Source organism: Oncorhynchus nerka, linkage group LG1, assembly GCF_034236695.1.
Source record: "Oncorhynchus nerka isolate Pitt River linkage group LG1, Oner_Uvic_2.0, whole genome shotgun sequence".
NCBI classification, from domain to species: domain Eukaryota; kingdom Metazoa; phylum Chordata; class Actinopteri; order Salmoniformes; family Salmonidae; genus Oncorhynchus; species Oncorhynchus nerka.
In genome coordinates, this window is record NC_088396.1 from 2,230,927 (window position 1) to 2,250,393 (window position 19,467).

Here is a 19,467-nt window from a genome sequence, read left to right on the forward strand (position 1 = left end):
TCAATTGAACTATCTTGTGTCGATAAAAACAGCTGGATGTAATGATGTCACACCTAAAACGGCAAATAGCGGCAAATTGCACATTAATAATTTGCCGACAGGCTGTATGCCCTCCCACATTATTTTCATGTCTCAGGTATAGCCAGCGAAAGCCAGCATGTATAAAATGCAATAATTTGATTTTATAAACCGGGTAGTTTGGCTCCTGGATGCTGAATGGTTGAAGTCTGTGGTATATCAGACATTATAAACATGGTGGTTCGAGCCCTGAATGCTGATTGGCTGACAGCCGTGGTATATCAGACCGTATACCACGGTATGACAAAACATTTATTTTTACTGCTCTAATTACGTTGGTAACCAGTTTATAATAGCAATAAGGCACCTCGGGTTTGTGGGATATGGCCAGTATGCCACAGCTAAGGGCTGTATCCAGGCACTCCATGTTATGTCGTGCTTAAAAACAGCCCTTAGCCGTAGTATATTGGCAGTGCTTTATTGCTTAATTATACCATGGCATTGTTGAATAGTAATTTCTGATTGGCTTGAAGGGCATTCTAGAGCGTGCGTTATTTCCCTATATTGCACACTATCAGCATGGTAGAATTCAGTGGCTATAGTTCATTCTTATAGCCATATTTTAATTCCTTATAACTGGAACTTCCATCAGGAGCTCGCCAGGTAACTAGATACTAGTCTTTGTTAGCCACGGCTAGCGGTCCTCTTCTTTTTTCCCCCCCGGAATCAGCCAGCCTTAGCTCGGACAATCACCTGCCAGTCTGCACAGCGTGATATCAACCCAGAACATATCAGACTGCTTCTCTCTACCATATCACTGGATTTCTGCCGCTCTGGATCATTACACTGGATCATTACTAGCTAGCTGCTACTGGTAGCTAACGCCTCTGTCCCGAAGCCAACATCAGCTAGCCTTGAGCTAGCCTCGAGCTAGGCCCATATAACAACTAATTCTAGGACTACAATACCTCCTTTGCCAATTGGCCTGGACCCTTTATTGTCGACATGGAGCCCCGCCAATCCATCAACGCCCAATATGGTCTCAACGGGCTATTCTGTTACGATATCGCCGCAGGACCATCTACTGGCCCCGGCACGCTAGCTTTTCTGAACGCTGTGTCCCCTGCTCGCCCATCGTAGTAGTGACTACTGAACAGCACCCTGACTCACCGATTGCTGCTCTTTTGACCCTATGATCACTCGGCTACACAGCTGATGCCCACTGGACTGTTTCAATAACACGGTACCTCATTTGGTTTACCTGTCAGCCCCAGCCTTGAACTCAGGTCCTGTAAGTACCTAACTGACCTGCTCTGCCCATTCATTGCCATTTACCCGTTGTTGTCTTAGCTGTCCTGATCAACACCTGTGATTGCTTTATGCCTCTCTCTAATGTCAATATGCCTTGTCTACTGCTGTCTTGGCTAGTTTTAGTTTTATTTCACTGTAGAGCCAAAAGTCCCACTCAAAATGCCTTTAGATAGCTTTTTCATCCCACCCCACACACATGCGGAGTCTTCACCTAGGGTAATTGATGCCTCCAGAGATGAAACCTCTCATCATTGTCATGCAATGCATAGATTTACCTTCACTGTACTCACATCCTACCTTACCCTTGTCTGTACATTATGCCTTGAATCTATTCTGTCACGCCCAGAAATCTGCTCCTTTTATTCTCTGTCCCCAACGCACTAGACGACCAGTTCTTATAGCCTTTAGCCATACCCTTATCCTCCTCCTCCTCTATTCCTGATGTAGAGGTTAACTCAGGCCCTGTATCCCCCAGTTCCACTCCTATTCCCCAGGCGCTCTCATTTGTTGACTTCCATAACCGTACAAGCCTTGGTTTCATTCATGTTAACATCAGAAGCCTCCTCCCAGAAGTTTTTTTTCCACTGCTAGCACCCTCCGCCAACTCTGATGTCCTAGCCGTGTCTGAATCCAGGCTTAGGAAGACCACAAAAAAAACTGAAATTTCCATCCCTAACTATAACATTTTCAAACAAGTTAGAACTGCCAAAGGGGGCGGAGTTGCAATCAACTGCAGAGATAGCCTGCCGAATTCTGTCTTACTATCCAGGTCTGTGCCCAAACAATTTGAGCTTCTACTTTTAAAAATCCACCTTTCCAGAAACAAGTCTCTCACTGTTGCCGCTTGCTGTAGACCACCTTCTGCCCCAGCTGTGCCCTGGACACCAGATGTGAATTGATTGCCCCCATCTATCTTCAGAGCTCGTGCTGTTAGGTGACCTAAACTGGGATATGCTTAACACCCCGGCCATCCTACAATCTAAGTTTGATGCCCTCAATCTCACACAAATTATCATGGAACCTTTCAGGTACAACCCCAAATCTGTAAACACGGGCACCCTCATAGATATCACCCTGACCAACCTGCCCTCTAAATACACCTCGTCCTAAACGATATCATACCCGCCACCGATATAAGACAATACTATGCAGCCGTATCCATCAACCTGGCCAAGGCTTTCGACTCAACAGCCTTGGTTTCACAAATGACTTCCTTGCCTGGTTCAGCAACTACTTCTCAGACAGAGTTCAGTGGGTCAAATCGGGGGTGCCTGTTGTCCGAACCTCTGGCAGTTTCTAGGGGGTGCCACAGGGTTCAATTCTCAGGCCGACTCTTTTCTCTGTATACATCAATGTCACTCTTGCTGCTGGTGATTCTCTGATCCACCTCTATGCAGACGACACCATTTTGTATACTTCTGGCCCTTCTTTGGCCACTGTGTTAACTAACCTCCAGATGAGCTTCAATGCCATACAACACTCCTTCCGTGGCCTCCAACTGCTCTTAAATGCAAGTAAAACTAAATGCATGCTCTTCAACCGATTGCTGCCCACACCTGCCCGCCCGTCTAGCATCACTACTCTGAATCTGAACAGTTCTGACTTGGAATATGTATTCAACTACAAATACCTAGGTGTCTGGTTAGACTATAAACTCTCCTTCCAGACTCACATTAAGCATCTCCAATCCAAAATTAAATCTAGAATCTGCTTCCTATTTCGCAACAAAACGTACTTCATTCATGCTGCCAAACATACCCTAGTAAAACTGACTATCCTACTGATCCTTGACTTCGGCGATGTCATTTACAAAATAGCCTCCAACACTCTACTCAGCAAATTGGATGCAGTCTATCACAGTGCCATCTGTTTTTATCACCAAAGCCCCATATACTACCCACCACTGCAACCTGTATGCTCTCATTGGCTGGCCCTCGCTTCATATTCGTAGTCAAACCCACTGGCTCCAGGTCATGTATACGTCTTTGTTAGGTAAAGCCCCGCCTTATCTCAGCTCACTGGTCACCATAGCAGCAGCACCCATAGCACGCACTCCAGCAGGTATATTTCACTGGTCAACCCCAAAGCCAATTCCTAATTTGGCTACCTTTCCTTCCAGTTCTCTGCTTCCAATTACTGGAACGAACTGCACAAATCACCGAAGGTGGAGAGTCATATCTCCCACACTAACTTTAAGCATCAGCGGTCAAAGCAGCTTACAGATCATTGCACCTGTACATAGCACATCTGTAAATAGCCCACCCAACTACCTCATCCCCATATTGTTATATATTTTTTTTTTGTTCCTTTGCACCCCAGTATCTCTACTTGCACATTCATCTGTTCATGTTTGAGCTAAATATAAAAACATTATTGGCATTGTTGAATTCGATTTCCATAATAGCAAGATAGGACTGATGGTTTGGTTAGCTAAATTAGCAAGTTTGTGTCACGCGGGACTAGGTGTGTGTGCAGGAATCAGACGCAGAGAGAGAGTAACGGAGTAAAGTGCTTTACTATTGCACACCAAACTGATAAGCCCAATACAATACAGGGGGCGCAGGACACTATACCAGACAACCCAAAATCAAAGGGTGTCCAGAATAGAAAATAAAATACACCTCCACCTAATATGTACACACGTAACAAAAGACAATCCCGCACAAAACAAGGGCGGGTCAAACTACTACATATAGGGAAGCTAATTAAACCAAAAAACACACAGGTCAAACTAATAAGACAAAACCAACAGACAAACGAAAAAGGGATCGGTAGCGGCTAGTAGGACGGTGACGACGACCACCGAGTTTGTCTGTTTGGTTACCAAGGAAACTACTGTAGGTATCTATTAAACTTGCTAGCTACTTCAGTGGATGTTAAACACAGTTGAACAAATGTGTTAAAATATAGCCATGGTAGAAGAGGGGCTCTATGCATTCTCTGGAAAATAATGCAGTTCCGTGGAAGTTTAGTTCCACACACCTTCCATGTCATTTATTATTTTCCATAGAACACATCAAATCAAATCAAATTTATTTATATAGCCCTTTGTACATCAGCTGATATCTCAAAGTGCTGTACAGAAACCCAGCCTAAAACCCCAAACAGCAAACAATGCAGGTGTAAAAGCACGTAAAAACACGTAAAAACGTAAACACATAACGTAACGTAAAAACACATAACCCTTCGTTGAGTATCCCTTACATATTTGCCATATTCTAATAATTGTCATGCATCAACGTGTTCCGTGCCATGGTGAAACTCCTGTAGATCTGAAATAATTGGATGGTGAAACTTGCTAGCCAACCAGAAAAGCAAAATGAAGCAATTCAGGCATTGAAAGTCAGGACAATCCTTGTCCTGCAAAGAAGCATTATTTTTGTAGTTGAAAAAAACAGATTTTGCATGCAATTCAGGAATTTAGAATAATATGTGGAGCTTAATTATTACTCGGTGACATCACGTACCTTGAAAATGATTTGACAATCATCATTTAAAAAAACACAAAACAGAACAAAAATCCACCCCTGTCGAACGGATAAAAAGGTTTCTAGTGAATGTGTTTTTGTCACATATGATTGATGTGTTGTTTGTGCAGGGGCAGTATGGACCTTCTGGGATAAAGGGTGAATTTGGAATGCCTGGAAGACCTGTAAGTACTGGAGCTAAATTTTTAACTTTACAATTACAGAAGGGTCTCAGTAGCGTGACAGTAGTAGTGTCACACAAAGCAATAGGGATGTAATTACTGTTGCAGATGCAAATTGCTTGTGACATCATCTCAAGCTAGCAAGCTAACCACGCTAGTGACGAGCTAGCTAATGCAGTTCATGTTAGACATTTTTTGTTAAAACTGGACAGAGAAACATCTGGTTTCACTTATAAAATTACCTTTATTGACTGCCAGACCATCTACTGTACATAAACCATGACTAGCCAGGGTGTCTAGAGTTGTTTATATCAGGGGTGTCAAACTCATTTTTCCCCCGCGGTCGCATTTGGTCTCTCGGATTTCCTCGCCGCCCAAAATGATGGATAAAAAACCTTCATCCAATTTTCTATGCTCCCTGACTGTCTAGCTTTCATTTTGTTGATTATTAGTGAGCTGGACACAGTCAAAACACTGTACTAATGTTGGTCCATTATCATTTCAACACAGTTTCGATTTGGTTTTAGTCATTTGGAAGTATATTAAGTCCCCCCAACAATTTTTTTGATTTAAAAAACACAAATATGTATTTTACACAAAACTGTATATATATATACAGTCGGGCAAAAAAAGTATTTAGTCAGCCACCAATTGTGCAAGTTCTCCCACTTAAAAAGATGAGAGAGGCCTGTCATTTTCATCATATGTACACTTCAACTATAAAATGCTCACAAATGCATTCCAGGTGACTACCTCATGAAGCTGTTTGAGAGAATGCCAAGGGTGTGCAAAGATGTCATCAAGGCAAAGGGTGGCTTTGAAGAATGTAAAATCTAAAATATATTATGATTTGTTTAACACTTTTTTGGTTACTACATGGTTCCGTATGTGTTATTTCATAGTGTTGATGTCTTCGCTATTATTCTACAATGTAGAAAATAGTAAAATTCAAGAAAAACCCTTGAGTGAGTAGGTGTGTCCAAACTCTTGACTGGTACTGTATATTTTTTTATTCAAACCACCCGCGGGCCCTATGTTTGACACCCCTGATTCATACATTTTCCATTTGGCATGTATTTTTTGTCGCTATTGGTGCAGCACTGACAGCTGTGTTGACATGGCAACTGGGACGGATTTCCGATTGGAACGATATCAACGAATCATGTAAACTCTTTTCTGCTCACTGATTGGATATTGAATACAGTCAGTTGCACGAAAAAGGTTTGATTTCTGTCTCTTGCAATGCAGCTAAGTTGCAGGCAATTTTGGAAGGGAGGCATAGAGCTACCTAGATGCAACTTTGTTGCAAGCAACATAAATTGCATCCAGATTGCTTCGTGTGACATCAATTTAAGAGATACAGATGTTTCCTTTTGTTGAGCAAGTGTGGAATAAGTCAAAATGTACATCTATTGCCAGTTTGAGTGTTATTATGGAAAGTAAGTACGGACTGCTACAACAACTACTACTACTTATACTACTACTACTAGTATTATCTCTATTATTATTTCTAGTGAATGCTCCTTTTGTAAGGCCTGTGTAGTGTCTAACTGTCCATGTCTGTTTCCTACAGGGTCGTCCTGGTGTAAACGGATACAAGGGTGAAAAAGGAGAGCCATCCACAGGTGCCGGATTTGGCTACCCAGTAAGTGTGACATGTGCATATAACATTGCACTGGGCCGGTTTACAATCCATTGGAAGTGCACTGACTAATGTCATCTCTTTTCAGGGTGTCCCAGGCCTTCCCGGACCCCCAGGACCACCCGGACCAGCTGTGCCTGTGGACCGCTTCAACGTGAGTTTATCAGAATCCTTATTCCCAAAACCAGGGTTTTGTTCATTCAGCACCAAATGGAAGACTGACAACTTTGACTTGTCTAATAAGCAACAATCACTTTAATTTTCCAGTGCATGCCCTAATGAACACAACCCTAAAGATCATATACAGTTGAAGTCGGAACTTTACATTACATTAATCATTAAGACTCGTTTTTCAACCACTCCGCATTTTTATTTTTATTTTTTACCACTTTTTCTCCTCAATTTCGTGGTATCCAATTGTTAGTAGCTACTATCTTGTCTCATCACTACAACTCCCGTCCTGGCTCGGGAGAAACGAAGGTTGAAAGTCATGCGTCCTCCGATACACAAGCCGCACTGCTTCTTAAAACAGCGCGCCTCCAACCCGGAAGCCAGCTGCACCAATGTGTCGGAGGAAACACCGTGCACCTGGCAACCTTGGTCAGCGTGCACTGCGCCCGGCCCGCTACAGGAGTCGCTGGTGCGCGATGAGACAAGGATATCCCTACCGGCCAAACCCTCCCTAACCCGGATGACGCGTTGTTAGGACATTTTCCGACAATTGTTTACAGACAGATTATTTCACTTATATCAAGTTTACATACACTAAGATGACTATGCCTTTAAACAGCTAAGAAAATTCCATAAAATGATGTTATGGCTGGCTTTAGAAGCTTCTGATAGGCTAATTGACATCTTTTGAGTCAATTGGAGGAACACCACCCCAACCGTGAAGCACAGGGGTGGTAGCATCATGTTGTGGGGGTGCTTTCCTGCAGGAGGGACTGGTGCACTTCACAAAATAGATGCCATCATGAGGAAAAAAATTATGTGGATATATTGAAGCAACATCACAAGACATCAGGAAGTTAAAGCTTGATCGCAAATGGGTCTTCCAATGGACAATGACCTCAAGCATACTTCCAAAGTTGTGGCAAAATGGCTTAAGGACAACAAAGTCAAGGTATTGGAGTGACCATCACAAAGCCCTGACCTCAATCTTATAGAACATTTGTGGGCAGAACTTAAAAAGCTTGTGTGAGCAAGGAGGCCTACACACCTGACTCAGTTACACCAGCTCTGTCAGGATGAATAGGCCAAAATTCACCCAACTTATTGTGGGAAGCTTGTGGAAGGCTACCTGAAAAGTTTGACCCAAGTTAAACAATTTTAAGGCAATGCTACAAAATACTAATGGAGTGTATGTAAACTTCTGACCCACTGGGAATGTGATGAAAGAAAGAAAAGCTGAAATTCGCTCTCCTATGATTCTGACATTTCACATTCTTAAAATAAAGTGGTGATCCTAACTGACCTAAAACAGGGAACTTTTACTAGGATTAAATGTCAGGAATTTTGAAAAACTGAGTTTAAATGTATTTGGCTAAAGGTGTATGTAAACTTCCGACTTCAACTGTACCATCGATGCCATTGGCCACAAAAAAAGTCTATAATGCCATCTTCACCTAGGAATAAGAAATATGATATCATGTTTGTGTGCAAAATACTGGAGAATACTTTAATGTTTAATTTCCCATTTGTTGCAGGGATATGACGCCTCAAGGAATTATCCAGGTATGCTGACAATGATTTGTTGTTTTTACGTCAAACATAATACATCTTGAAGACAGAGGATTACATTTGGCACATGAGCACACCAGCAGTCAAAAAACTGGGACATCAAATAGTGCTGTCAAGGTTTAATTTAGACTTCGAAATCCATTCTGTTTTAAAACCATTCAATTAGCCCATAAAAAAGTTCAATTTGACTGCCATTGGGCATGGTAGTGCAAACAACCATTACAATACAGTGATACAAATCATATTTATTTCTTAATAGAAATGTTTCCATATTTATTTTCTAAACTGTGTATATTCTTCACATGTTTTCTGTTTTTTTTGTAGCGACAAAGGGGGAGAAAGGTGATCGCGGAGCTCAAGGTCTCCCAGGAACGCCAGGTAAGACTTTTATGTCTCAATACAGCACAGGGGATAACACCAACCACTTGGTTTTATCTTAAGGCTACAATTCAACCTATATGCTTTTCGTGATTTTTTTTACATTTTAATTTCCAGGTGTGGCCTCTAACTTAGACATATTCACATTCAAGGTACAGTATTATCATTAATAGTACTACAGTATGCATTACATACAGGGATTTAGTAGCTAAAATAGTAGGTTTGTACAATTTGGAACACTGGTTGAGATGGCGTAAACATTTATGCAAAAAGCACTAATTTGGCGGAACAGGTGGTTAAAAGATGTTCACAGAATAAAGAGGTGCATAAACAGCGTTTACAAACATTTAACCTCCACTACATCGCTGTTTATTTTTTAATCTAGCCTTAGAGAGTTCTCCAATAAAAATGTATCTGGATTTCACTCATCTTTTTGTATTTTGCCCTTCTATTTCTCTCACCACTCTGATTTGGTGTAAAGAGCTCTCTACTGCCAGTCCAGATTCTGCACACTCATCTTCAATTAACCTAAAACCTAACAAAAAGTGAAATGCTATTATCCTATACCTACATAATCCTATCATCCTTAAGAAGATGGCTACATTTGACAGGACAGAGCATTTAATAGACGGTTGTCTTTGCAGAATGACCTGAAAGGAGAGCGTGGGGATTCTGGCGTGAAGGGGGAGAAGGGAGAGCCAAGTGGTGGCTATTATGACCCCCGTTTTAGAGGACAACAAGGCCCACCAGGACCCCCTGGAAACCCAGGACTTATGGTACGAAATTGAGAGGACATAAAATGAACTTGTCACAACCTGATATCAGTCATTAAGACACCTTACAATATCTGTCATGTCTTGCTAACAAAAATGGAAAGAGGGCCTTATGGTGAATGTGGCACAAGTAAAGTTAAATGTTATTGTCAATTTTTTTTTATCACAGGGTCCAAAGGGAGATTCAATCATGGGCCTCCCTGGTCCCCAGGGCCCACCAGGCTCCCCAGGGATCGGCTACGATGGTCGTCCAGGAATCCCAGGCCCACCAGGTCCTCCCGGGCCCCCAGGGTCCCCCTCACTACCAGGGGCCTATAGACCTAACCACTGTGAGTTTCCTAACCAGTGACAAACACAATAGTCTTCAATAGGGTATACTCCCAAGGTACATTTTACATTGGTGGTGGTTTGGAGTGAGGTACAAGCAACTACACAGAGTATACAAAACATTAGGATCACCTGCTCTTTCCATGACATAGACTGACCAGGTGAAAGCTATGATCCCTTATGTATGTCACCTGTTAAATCCACTTCAGTCAGTGTAGATGAAGAGGGGAGGAGACAGGTTAAAGAAGGATTTTTAAGCCTTGATGCAATTGAGACATGGATTGTGTATGTTTGCCACTCAGAGGGTGAATGGACGAGACAAAATATTTAACTGCCTTTGAACAGTGTATGGTAGTAGGTGTCAGGTGCACCGGTTTACGTCAAGAACTGCGACGCTGCTGGGTTTTTCACACTCAACAGTTTCCCGTGTGTATCAAGAATGGTCCACCACCCAAAGGACATCCAGCCAACTTGACACAACTGTGGGAAGCATTGGAATCAACATGGGCCAGCATCCCTGTGAAACGCTTTTGACACCTCGTATGCTGTTCTGAGAGCAAAACGGGGGTGCAACTCGATATTAGGAAGTTGTTCCTAATGTTTTGTACACCCAGTGTATATCATATCATATCGTCATCATTTATTTTTTTCTTCATCACAGCCATCAATATTCCTGGCCCCCCCGGACCTGCTGGACCACCTGGAACTCCTGGTCACACTTCAGGGGTAAGGGGTCATCCCACAGTCTGTCATACAGTATTTGAATTTCTTTATATTTGTTTATCTTTCACACTGAACGTTATCAGATCGTCAACCAAAACCTAATATTGGATTAAGGAAACACGAGTGAACAAATAACAATTTTCTATTAGTGTTGCACGGTATACCAGTACCATGGTAACATCACAGTACCAAAACGTCATGATACTTATGATACCAATGCGGTAGTACTGTTCCAAATGATACTACCACATTTTTCAGACCTACCGATCTAAAGAACCCGCTGGCGTCTGCTATAAAAATTTTAAAAAGACAGCTTTGTTTATAAATTCAGTTGAATTTAAGCAACAGCCACTAGTCTCTTGTATGCGCAGGTCCAATAATATCCTTTTCATTTTTCATGCGCGTATGAGGTGTGGCAGCTGTAATCAGCCAGCGGGAAATGTAGACCCAGATGCATCTTCTGTGGTTAGGTTTCTACATTTGTTACATTGGATTACCGCGCACAGCGAGTAATGTTTGTACATTGTGTAATTTAATCACCTTTTATAACCAAGAGTACATGCCAATCTGAGTAGACTGTCCAAGTTCATTGTCATACAGCCTCTGAGTGCCAGTGAGTGAAAATGGGGCAATGTTTCGAGTCAGGCACGCTACAAGACCCTTTTCCTATATTCCTGTGGCAATCAAATTTGCCTAGACCTACTGTCAAGTTACCAGGTTAGCTAGCTAGGTAACATGACTGAACAAAGTTGTTTATCAAACCAATAAGTAGCAACCCGGGATTAGTTTAAAACCGCATGCGACACTTCCCGCCACATGGTTTGTCAAATTATATAAAATTCTTGAGAACAACTCGTCTCTAGCCTAAATGGTTTTGAAGAAATGACCCATATTTCCATAGATGCCTTTTTTTCTTTCTATTGGGATTCACACTAATTTTATTTTATTTGACAAAACTTTTTAAACTAATCCCGAGTCGCTAATTATTGGTTTATTTTTTAATCATGTTACATAGCTAGCTAACATGATAACTTGACAGTAGGTTCTATTGGTTGCAAGAATTTTGTATAATTACACATTTGAATTCGGCGTCGTTTTGTGTATCAGCTCATTAACCATATGCCATTGAATCGGTATGGGAATCTCTTCCCAACTATTTAGCAATCTACAGTGCCATCGGAAAGTATTCAGACCCCTTCACTTTTCAAAGTTTTGTTAGATTACAACCTTATTCTATAATTGATTAAATTGTTTTTTTTTCCCCTTTTCAATATACACACAATACCCATAATGACAAAGCAAAGCAGGTTTTTATCATTTTTGCTCATTTATATAAAAAATATATATTATATTTACATAAGTATTGAGACCCTTCACTCCGTACTTTGTTGACACACTTGTATTTGGGAAGTTCCGCCCATTCTTCTCTGCAGATCCTCTCAAACTCTGGCAGGTTGGATGGGGAGCATTGCTGCACAGCTATTTTCAGGTCTCTCCAGAGATGATTGATCAGGTTTAATTCCAGGCTCTGGCTGGGCCACTCAAGGACATTCAGAGACTTGTCCCCAAGCCACTTATGCGTTGTCTTGACTGTGTGCTTAAGGTCATTGTCCTGTTGGAAGGTGAACCTTTGCCCCAGTCTGAGGTCCTGAGAGCTCTGGAGCAGGTTTTCACCAAGGATATCTCTGTACTTTGCTGCTTTCATTTTTGCCTTGATCCTGACTAGTCTCCCAGTCTGCCACAGAAAAACATCCCCACAGCATGATTCTGCCACCATCATGCTTCACCGTAGGGATGGTGCCAGATTTCCTCCAGATGTGACGCTTGGAATTCAGGCCAAAGAGTTCAATCTTGTTTTCATCAGATGAGAGAATCTTGTTTCTTGTGGTCTGAGAGTCCTTTAGGTGCCTTTTGGCAAACTCCAAGAGGGCTGTCATTTGCATTTTACTGAGGGGCTTCTGTCTGGCCACTCTACCATAAAGGCCTGATTAGTGGAGTGCTGCAGAGATGGTTGTCCTTTTGGAAGGTTCTCCCATCTTCCCAGAGGAACTCTGAAGCTCTGTCAGAGTGACCATCGGGTTCTTGGTCACCTCCCTGACCAAGGCCCTTCTCACCCAATTGCTAAGTTTGGCCAGGCGGCCAACTCAAGGAAGAGTTTTGGTGGTTACACACCAAAACCCCGGATAAACCTGCAATAGTAATTGGCAAAAACTAGAAACCGCTGCACCTCCTTTACCGTGGTGGGAGTCGGCCAATTACGCACGGCTGAAATGCGGTCACTCTCCATCTCCACCCCTGAGGTGGAAATGTGGTACCCTAGGAAGGAGACGGACTGTTTGAAGAACAGGCATTTCTCAGCCTTGACGTACAGGTCATGCTCCAACAGATGACCAAGCACCCTGCACACCAGGGACACATGCTCAGTGCGTGTAGCGGAGTATATGAGAATGTCATCAATATACACCACTACACCCGTGCAGGTCCCTGAAAATCTTGTCTACAAAGACTTGGAAGACTGATGGAATATTCATCAACCCGTACGGCATGACGAGGTACTCATAATGCCCTGAGGTAGTACTAAAAGCTGTCTTCCACTCGTCTCCCTCCCGGATACGCACCAGGTTCCAAGCGCTCCTGAGATCTAGTTTGGTGAAGAAGCAAGCGCGCCCCATGCATTGACTCAATCGCTGTGGCTATGAGAGGTAGCGAGTAACTGTACCTCACAGTGATCTGGTTTAGACCTCGATAGTCAATACACGGGCGCAGACCTCCCTCCTTCTTCTTCACAAAAAGGAAACTCGAGGAGGCGGGTGAAATGGAGGACCGAATGTATCCCTGACGCAGGGATTCGGAGACATATGTTTTCATAGCCGCTGCCTGTGACAGGGGATACACGTGACTCCTGTGAAGTGCGGCATCTACCAGGAGATTTATCGCACAATCCCCCCCGTCGGTGGGCTGGTAATTGAGTCGCATTCTTTTTGGAGAAGGCGAGAGCCAAATCGGCATATTCAGGGGGAATGTGCATGGTGGAAACCTGGTCTGGACTTTCCACAGTAGTAGCACCAACGGATATCCCGGGAACAATGGGGATCCCTAAAGTATGGGCGAACGTTCTGTCTATAAAATTCCCAGCTGTGCCTGAATCGACGAGCGCCTTATGCTGGGACTGCGGGGAAAATTCAGGAAAAGTGACATACAAAAACATGTGTGCAACAGAGGGCTCTGGGTGAGAATGGTGCCGGCTCACCTGGGGTGACACCAGAGTGCCATGCCTGCTGCCTCGATCCCCAGAGGAACCAAACCGGCACCGACAGGCAGTGTGACCTCTGCAGCCACAGTTAGTGCACGAGACGAAACCTCCTCCGGTCTCCCTGCGCACAGAACCTCCCAGTTCCATGGTCATCGGAGCAGTGGTGCTGGGGGATGGAACCGACAGACCCCACTCTGGACATTCACGGGTAGCCAGCAGGTTATCCAACCGAATGGACAGGTCCACCAGCCAGTCGAAGGTGAGGGTGGTGGCCCTGCAGGCCAACTCCCGACGGACGTCCTCGCGCAAACTGCAGCAATAGTGGTCGATCAGGGCCCTGTTGCTCCATCCCGTGCCGGCGGCCAGGGTCCGAAAGTCCATGGCGAACTCCTGGGTGGTCCTCGTCCCCTGCCTCAGACGGTAGAGACGTTCATCCGCCGCTCTACCCTCGGTGGGTGGTCGAAGACTGCCCGGAAACGGCGGGTGAAATCCTCTAAATGGTCCAGCGCCGTGTCTCCTTCTCCAGGGCTTTTCCTGAGAGGCACGAGACGAGGGCGGACACCCTCTTACGGCCCGAAGGAGTCGGGTGTATGGCTGCCAGGTAGAGATCTAACTGCAATAGGAAACCCTGGCAACGTGCAGCCGTCCCGTCGTACTCCGGGGAAGGGCGAATCCCACTGGGACCGGGTGAATGGGAGGCGAGTAGTGGAGGCCCTGGTTGTGCTGGTGGAGGCGCTGGAGGAACTCCCTGTCTCTCCCAGCGGTCCATGGTTTGGACGATGTGGTCCATGGCGGCGCCGAGATGGTGGATCATCGCCGCTTGCTCCTGGACGCGCTCCTCGACCCCTATACCAGGGGCACCTGCTCCTGCTGACTCCATATGTTAAGTGTGGAATTCTGTAAGGGGTGCGTAACTGGTGGCAGGGAAGTCAGACGCAGGAGAGCAGAACTAGGTAATAGCCGGAGCAGTTTAATTTCAAATCCAACGGCATAAAGAAATAACAAACATGGGTACAAAACCCGACTTGCACCAGTAAACATATGCACAAGCACTTACAACAGACAATTCCACACAAAGATATGGGGGGAACAGAGGGTTAAATACACAACAATTAATGAGAGAAATGAAAATCAGGTGTGAAGGAAAACAAGACAAAACAAATGGAAAATGAAAAGTGGATCGACGATGGCTAGAAGACCAGTGATGCCGAACGCCGCCCGAACAAGGAGAGGAACCGACTTTGGTGGAAGTCGTGACAAAAACTGAGGATGGATCAACAACATTGTAGCTACTCAACAATACTAACCTAATTAACAGAGTGAAAAGAGGAAAGCCTGTACAGAATACAAATATTCCAAAACATACGTCCTGTTTGCAAAAAAATGTGGCAAAGCAATTAACTTTATTATAGTGTTATGTCACAAAGTGTTATGTTTGGGGCAAATCCAATACAACCCATTACTGAGCATAGTGGTGACTGCATCATGTTATGGGTATGCTTGTAATCGTTAAGGACTGGCGAGTTTTTCATGATAAAAAATAAACGGAATGGAGCTAAGCACAGGCAAAATCCTAGAAGAAAACCTGGTTCAGTCTGCTTTACACCAGACAATGGGAGATGAATTCACCTTTCAGCAGGACAATATCCTAAAACACAAGGCCAAACCTACACTGGACTTGCTTACCAATGAACAGTTTAGACGAGTTACAGTTTTGACGTAAAAAATGTTTGTCTAGCAATGATCAACAACCAATTTGACAGAGCTTGAAAAAATGTTAAAATAATAATAGTTGCACAATCCTGGTGTGGAAAGCTCTTAGAGACTTACCCGGAAAGACTCACAGGTGTAATCGCTGCCAAAGGTGCTTCTACAAACTATTGACTCAGGGGTGTGAATACTTAAGTATATTGGATATTTCTGTATTTCATTTTCAAAACATTAGCATCAGGCTGTAACACAACAACATGTGGAATAAATCCAGGGGTAGGAATACTTTCTGAAGGCTCTGTATATGTACCATAAACCAGAGATTGATGTATTCAGTTAACATTTACATTTAAGTCATTTAGCAGACGCTCTTATCCAGAGCGACTTACAAATTGGTGCATTCACCTTATGACATCCAGTGGAACAGTAGTGCATCTAAATATTTTAAGGGGGGGGGTGAGAGGGATTACTTTATCCTATCCTAGGTATTCCTTAAAGAGGTGGGGTTTCAGGTGTCTCCGGAAGGTGGTGATTGACTCCGCTGTCCTGGCGTCGTGAGGGAGTTTGTTCCACCATTGGGGGCCAGAGCAGCGAACAGTTTTGACTGGGCTGAGCGGGAACTGTACTTCCTCAGTGGTAGGGAGGCGAGCAGGCCAGAGGTGGATGAACGCAGTGCCCTTGTTTGGGTGTAGGGCCTGATCAGAGCCTGGAGGTACTGAGGTGCCGTTCCCCTCACAGCTCCGTAGGCAAGCACCATGGTCTTGTAGCGGATGCGAGCTTCAACTGGAAGCCAGTGGAGAGAGCGGAGGAGCGGGGTGACGTGAGAGAGAACTTGGGAAGGTTGAACACCAGACGGGCTGCGGCGTTCTGGATGAGTTGTAGGGGTTTAATGGCACAGGCAGGGAGCCCAGCCAACAGCGAGTTGCAGTAATCCGACGGGAGATGACAAGTGCCTGGATTAGGACCTGCGCCGCTTCCTGTGTGAGGCAGGGTCGTACTCTGCGGATGTTGTAGAGCATGAACCTACAGGAACGGGCCACCGCCTTGATGTTAGTTGAGAACGACAGGGTGTTGTCCAGGATCACGCCAAGGTTCTTAGCGCTCTGGGAGGAGGACACAATGGAGTTGTCAACCGTGATGGCGAGATCATGGAACGGGCAGTCCTTCCCGGGAGGAAGAGCAGCTCCGTCTTGCCGAGGTTCAGCTTGAGGTGGTGATCCGTCATCCACACTGATATGTCTGCCAGACATGCAGAGATGCGATTCGCCACCTGGTCATCAGAAGAGGGAAAGGAGAAGATGAATTGTGTGTCGTCTGCATAGCAATGATAGGAGAGACCATGTGAGGTTATGACAGAGCCAAGTGACTTGGTGTATAGCGAGAATAGGAGAGGGCCTAGAACAGAGCCCTGGGGACACCAGTGGTGAGAGCACGTGGTGTGGAGACGGATTCTCGCCACGCCACCTGGTAGGAGCGACCTGTCAGGTAGGACGCAATCCAAGCGTGGGCCGCGCCGGAGATGCCCAACTCGGAGAGGGTGGAGAGGAGGATCTGATGGTTCACAGTATCGAAGGCAGCCGATAGGTCTAGAAGGATGAGAGCAGAGGAGAGAGAGTTAGCTTTAGCAGTGCGGAGCGCCTCCGTGATACAGAGAAGAGCAGTCTCAGTTGAATGACTAGTCTTGAAACCTGACTGATTTGGATCAAGAAGGTCATTCTGAGAGAGATAGCGGGAGAGCTGGCCAAGGACGGCACGTTCAAGAGTTTTGGAGAGAAAAGAAAGAAGGGATACTGGTCTGTAGTTGTTGACATCGGAGGGATCGAGTGTAGGTTTTTTCAGAAGGGGTGCAACTCTCGCTCTCTTGAAGACGGAAGGGACGTAGCCAGCGGTCAGGGATGAGTTGATGAGCGAGGTGAGGTAAGGGAGAAGGTCTCCGGAAATGGTCTGGAGAAGAGAGGAGGGGATAGGGTCAAGCGGGCAGGTTGTTGGGCGGCCGGCCGTCACAAGACGCGAGATTTCATCTGGAGAGAGAGGGTAGAAAGAGGTCAGAGCACAGGATAGGGCAGTGTGAGCAGAACCAGCGGTGTCGTTTGACTTAGCAAACGAGGATCGGATGTCGTCGACCTTCTTTTCAAAATGGTTGACGAAGTCATCTGCAGAGAGGGAGGAGGGGGGAGGATTCAGGAGGGAGGAGAAGGTTGCAAAGAGCTTCCTAGGGTTAGAGGCAGATGCTTGGAATTTAGAGTGGTAGAAAGTGGCTTTAGCAGCAGAGAGAGAAGAGGAAAATGTAGAGAGGAGGGAGTGAAAGGATGTCAGGTCCGCAGGGAGGCGAGTTTTCCTCCATTTCCGCTCGGCTGCCCGGAGCCCTGTTCTGTGAGCTCGCAATGAGTCGTCGAGCCACGGAGCGGGAGGGGAGGACCGAGCCGGCCTGGAGGATAGGGGACATAGAGAGTCAAAGGATGCAGAAAGGAAGGAGAGGAGGGTTGAGGAGGCAGAATCAGGAGATAGGTTGGAGAAGGTTTGAGCAGAGGGAAGAGATGATAGGATGGAAGAGGAGAGAGTAGCGGGGGAGAGAGAGCGAAGGTTGGGACGGCGCGATACCATCCGAGTAGGGGCAGTGTGGGAAGTGTTGGATGAGAGCGAGAGGGAAAAGGATACAAGGTAGTGGTCGGAGACTTGGAGGGGAGTTGCAATGAGGTTAGTGGAAGAACAGCATCTAGTAAAGATGAGGTCGAGCGTATTTCCTGCCTTGTGAGTGGGGGGGAAGGTGAGAGGGTGAGGTCAAAAGAGGAGAACAGTGGAAAGAAGGAGGCAGAGAGGAATGAGTCAAAGGTAGACGTGGGGAGGTTAAAGTCGCCCAGAACTGTGAGAGGTGAGCCGTCCTCAGGAAAGGAGCTTATCAAGGCATCAAGCTCATTGATGAACTCTCCGAGGGAACCTGGAGGGCGATAAATGATAAGGATGTTAAGCTTGAAAGGGCTGGTAACTGTGACAGCATGGAATTCAAAGGAGGCGATAGACAGATGGGTAAGGGGAGAAAGAGAGAATGACCACTTGGGAGAGATGAGGATCCCGGTGCCACCACCCCGCTGACCAGAAGCTCTCGGGGTGTGCGAGAACACGTGGGCAGACGAAGAGAGAGCAGTAGGAGTAGCAGTGTTGTCTGTGGTGATCCATGTTTCCGTCAGTGCCAAGAAGTCGAGGGACTGGAGGGAGGCATAGGCTGAGATGAACTCTGCCTTGTTGGCCGCAGATCGGCAGTTCCAGAGGCTACCGGAGACCTGGAACTCCACGTGGGTCGTGCGCGCTGGGACCACCAGATTAGGGTGGCCGCGGCCACGCGGTGTGGAGCGTTTGTATGGTCTGTGCAGAGAGGAGAGAACAGGGATAGACAGACACATAGTTGACAGGCTACACAAGAGGCTACGCTAATGCATAGGAGATTGGAATGACAAGTGGACTACACGTCTCGAGTGTTCAGAAAGTTAAGCTTACGTAGCAAGAATCTTATTGACTAAAATGATTAAAATGATACAGTACTGCTGAAGTAGGCTAGCTGGCAGAGGCTGCGTTGTTGACTATGTAGGCTAGCTGGCAGTGGCTGCGTTGTTGACACTACACTAATCAAGTCGTTCCGTTGAGTGTAATAGTTTCTACTGTGCTGCTATTCGGGGCTAGCAGGCTAGCTAGCAGTGTTGATTACGTTACGTTGCGTTAAAAGAACGACAATAGCTGGCTAGCTAACCTAGGAAATCGCTCTAGACTACACAATTATCTTTGATACAAAGACGGCTATGTAGCTAGCTGTGTAGCAAGCTACGATCAAACAAATCAGGCGGTTGTACTGTAATGAAATTAAATGAAAAATGTGATACTACCTGTGGAGCGAAGTGAAATGCGACCGGATTGTTGAGTGCGGAAGTTCCGTTCGGTAGACGTTGGC

The 19,467-nt window shown here is 45.3% G+C and overlaps 1 protein-coding gene across 4 annotated transcripts in view; it reads left to right on the forward strand.

Annotated features, from left to right (window-relative positions):
- LOC115131144 (collagen alpha-1(XVIII) chain-like) overlaps positions 1–19,467 on the forward strand; it is a 180,355-nt gene that overhangs the window by 156,445 nt on the left and 4,443 nt on the right. For all 4 annotated transcript variants that reach the window (XM_029662980.2, XM_029662769.2, XM_029662820.2 and 1 more), the window contains 9 exons: positions 4,928–4,981; positions 6,552–6,623; positions 6,709–6,774; positions 8,327–8,354; positions 8,685–8,738; positions 8,856–8,890; positions 9,383–9,514; positions 9,681–9,840; positions 10,500–10,564. In XM_029662980.2, the coding sequence (XP_029518840.1) occupies positions 4,928–4,981; positions 6,552–6,623; positions 6,709–6,774; positions 8,327–8,354; positions 8,685–8,738; positions 8,856–8,890; positions 9,383–9,514; positions 9,681–9,840; positions 10,500–10,564 (666 nt within the window). The remainder of the gene's footprint in view (positions 1–4,927; positions 4,982–6,551; positions 6,624–6,708; positions 6,775–8,326; positions 8,355–8,684; positions 8,739–8,855; positions 8,891–9,382; positions 9,515–9,680; positions 9,841–10,499; positions 10,565–19,467) is intronic.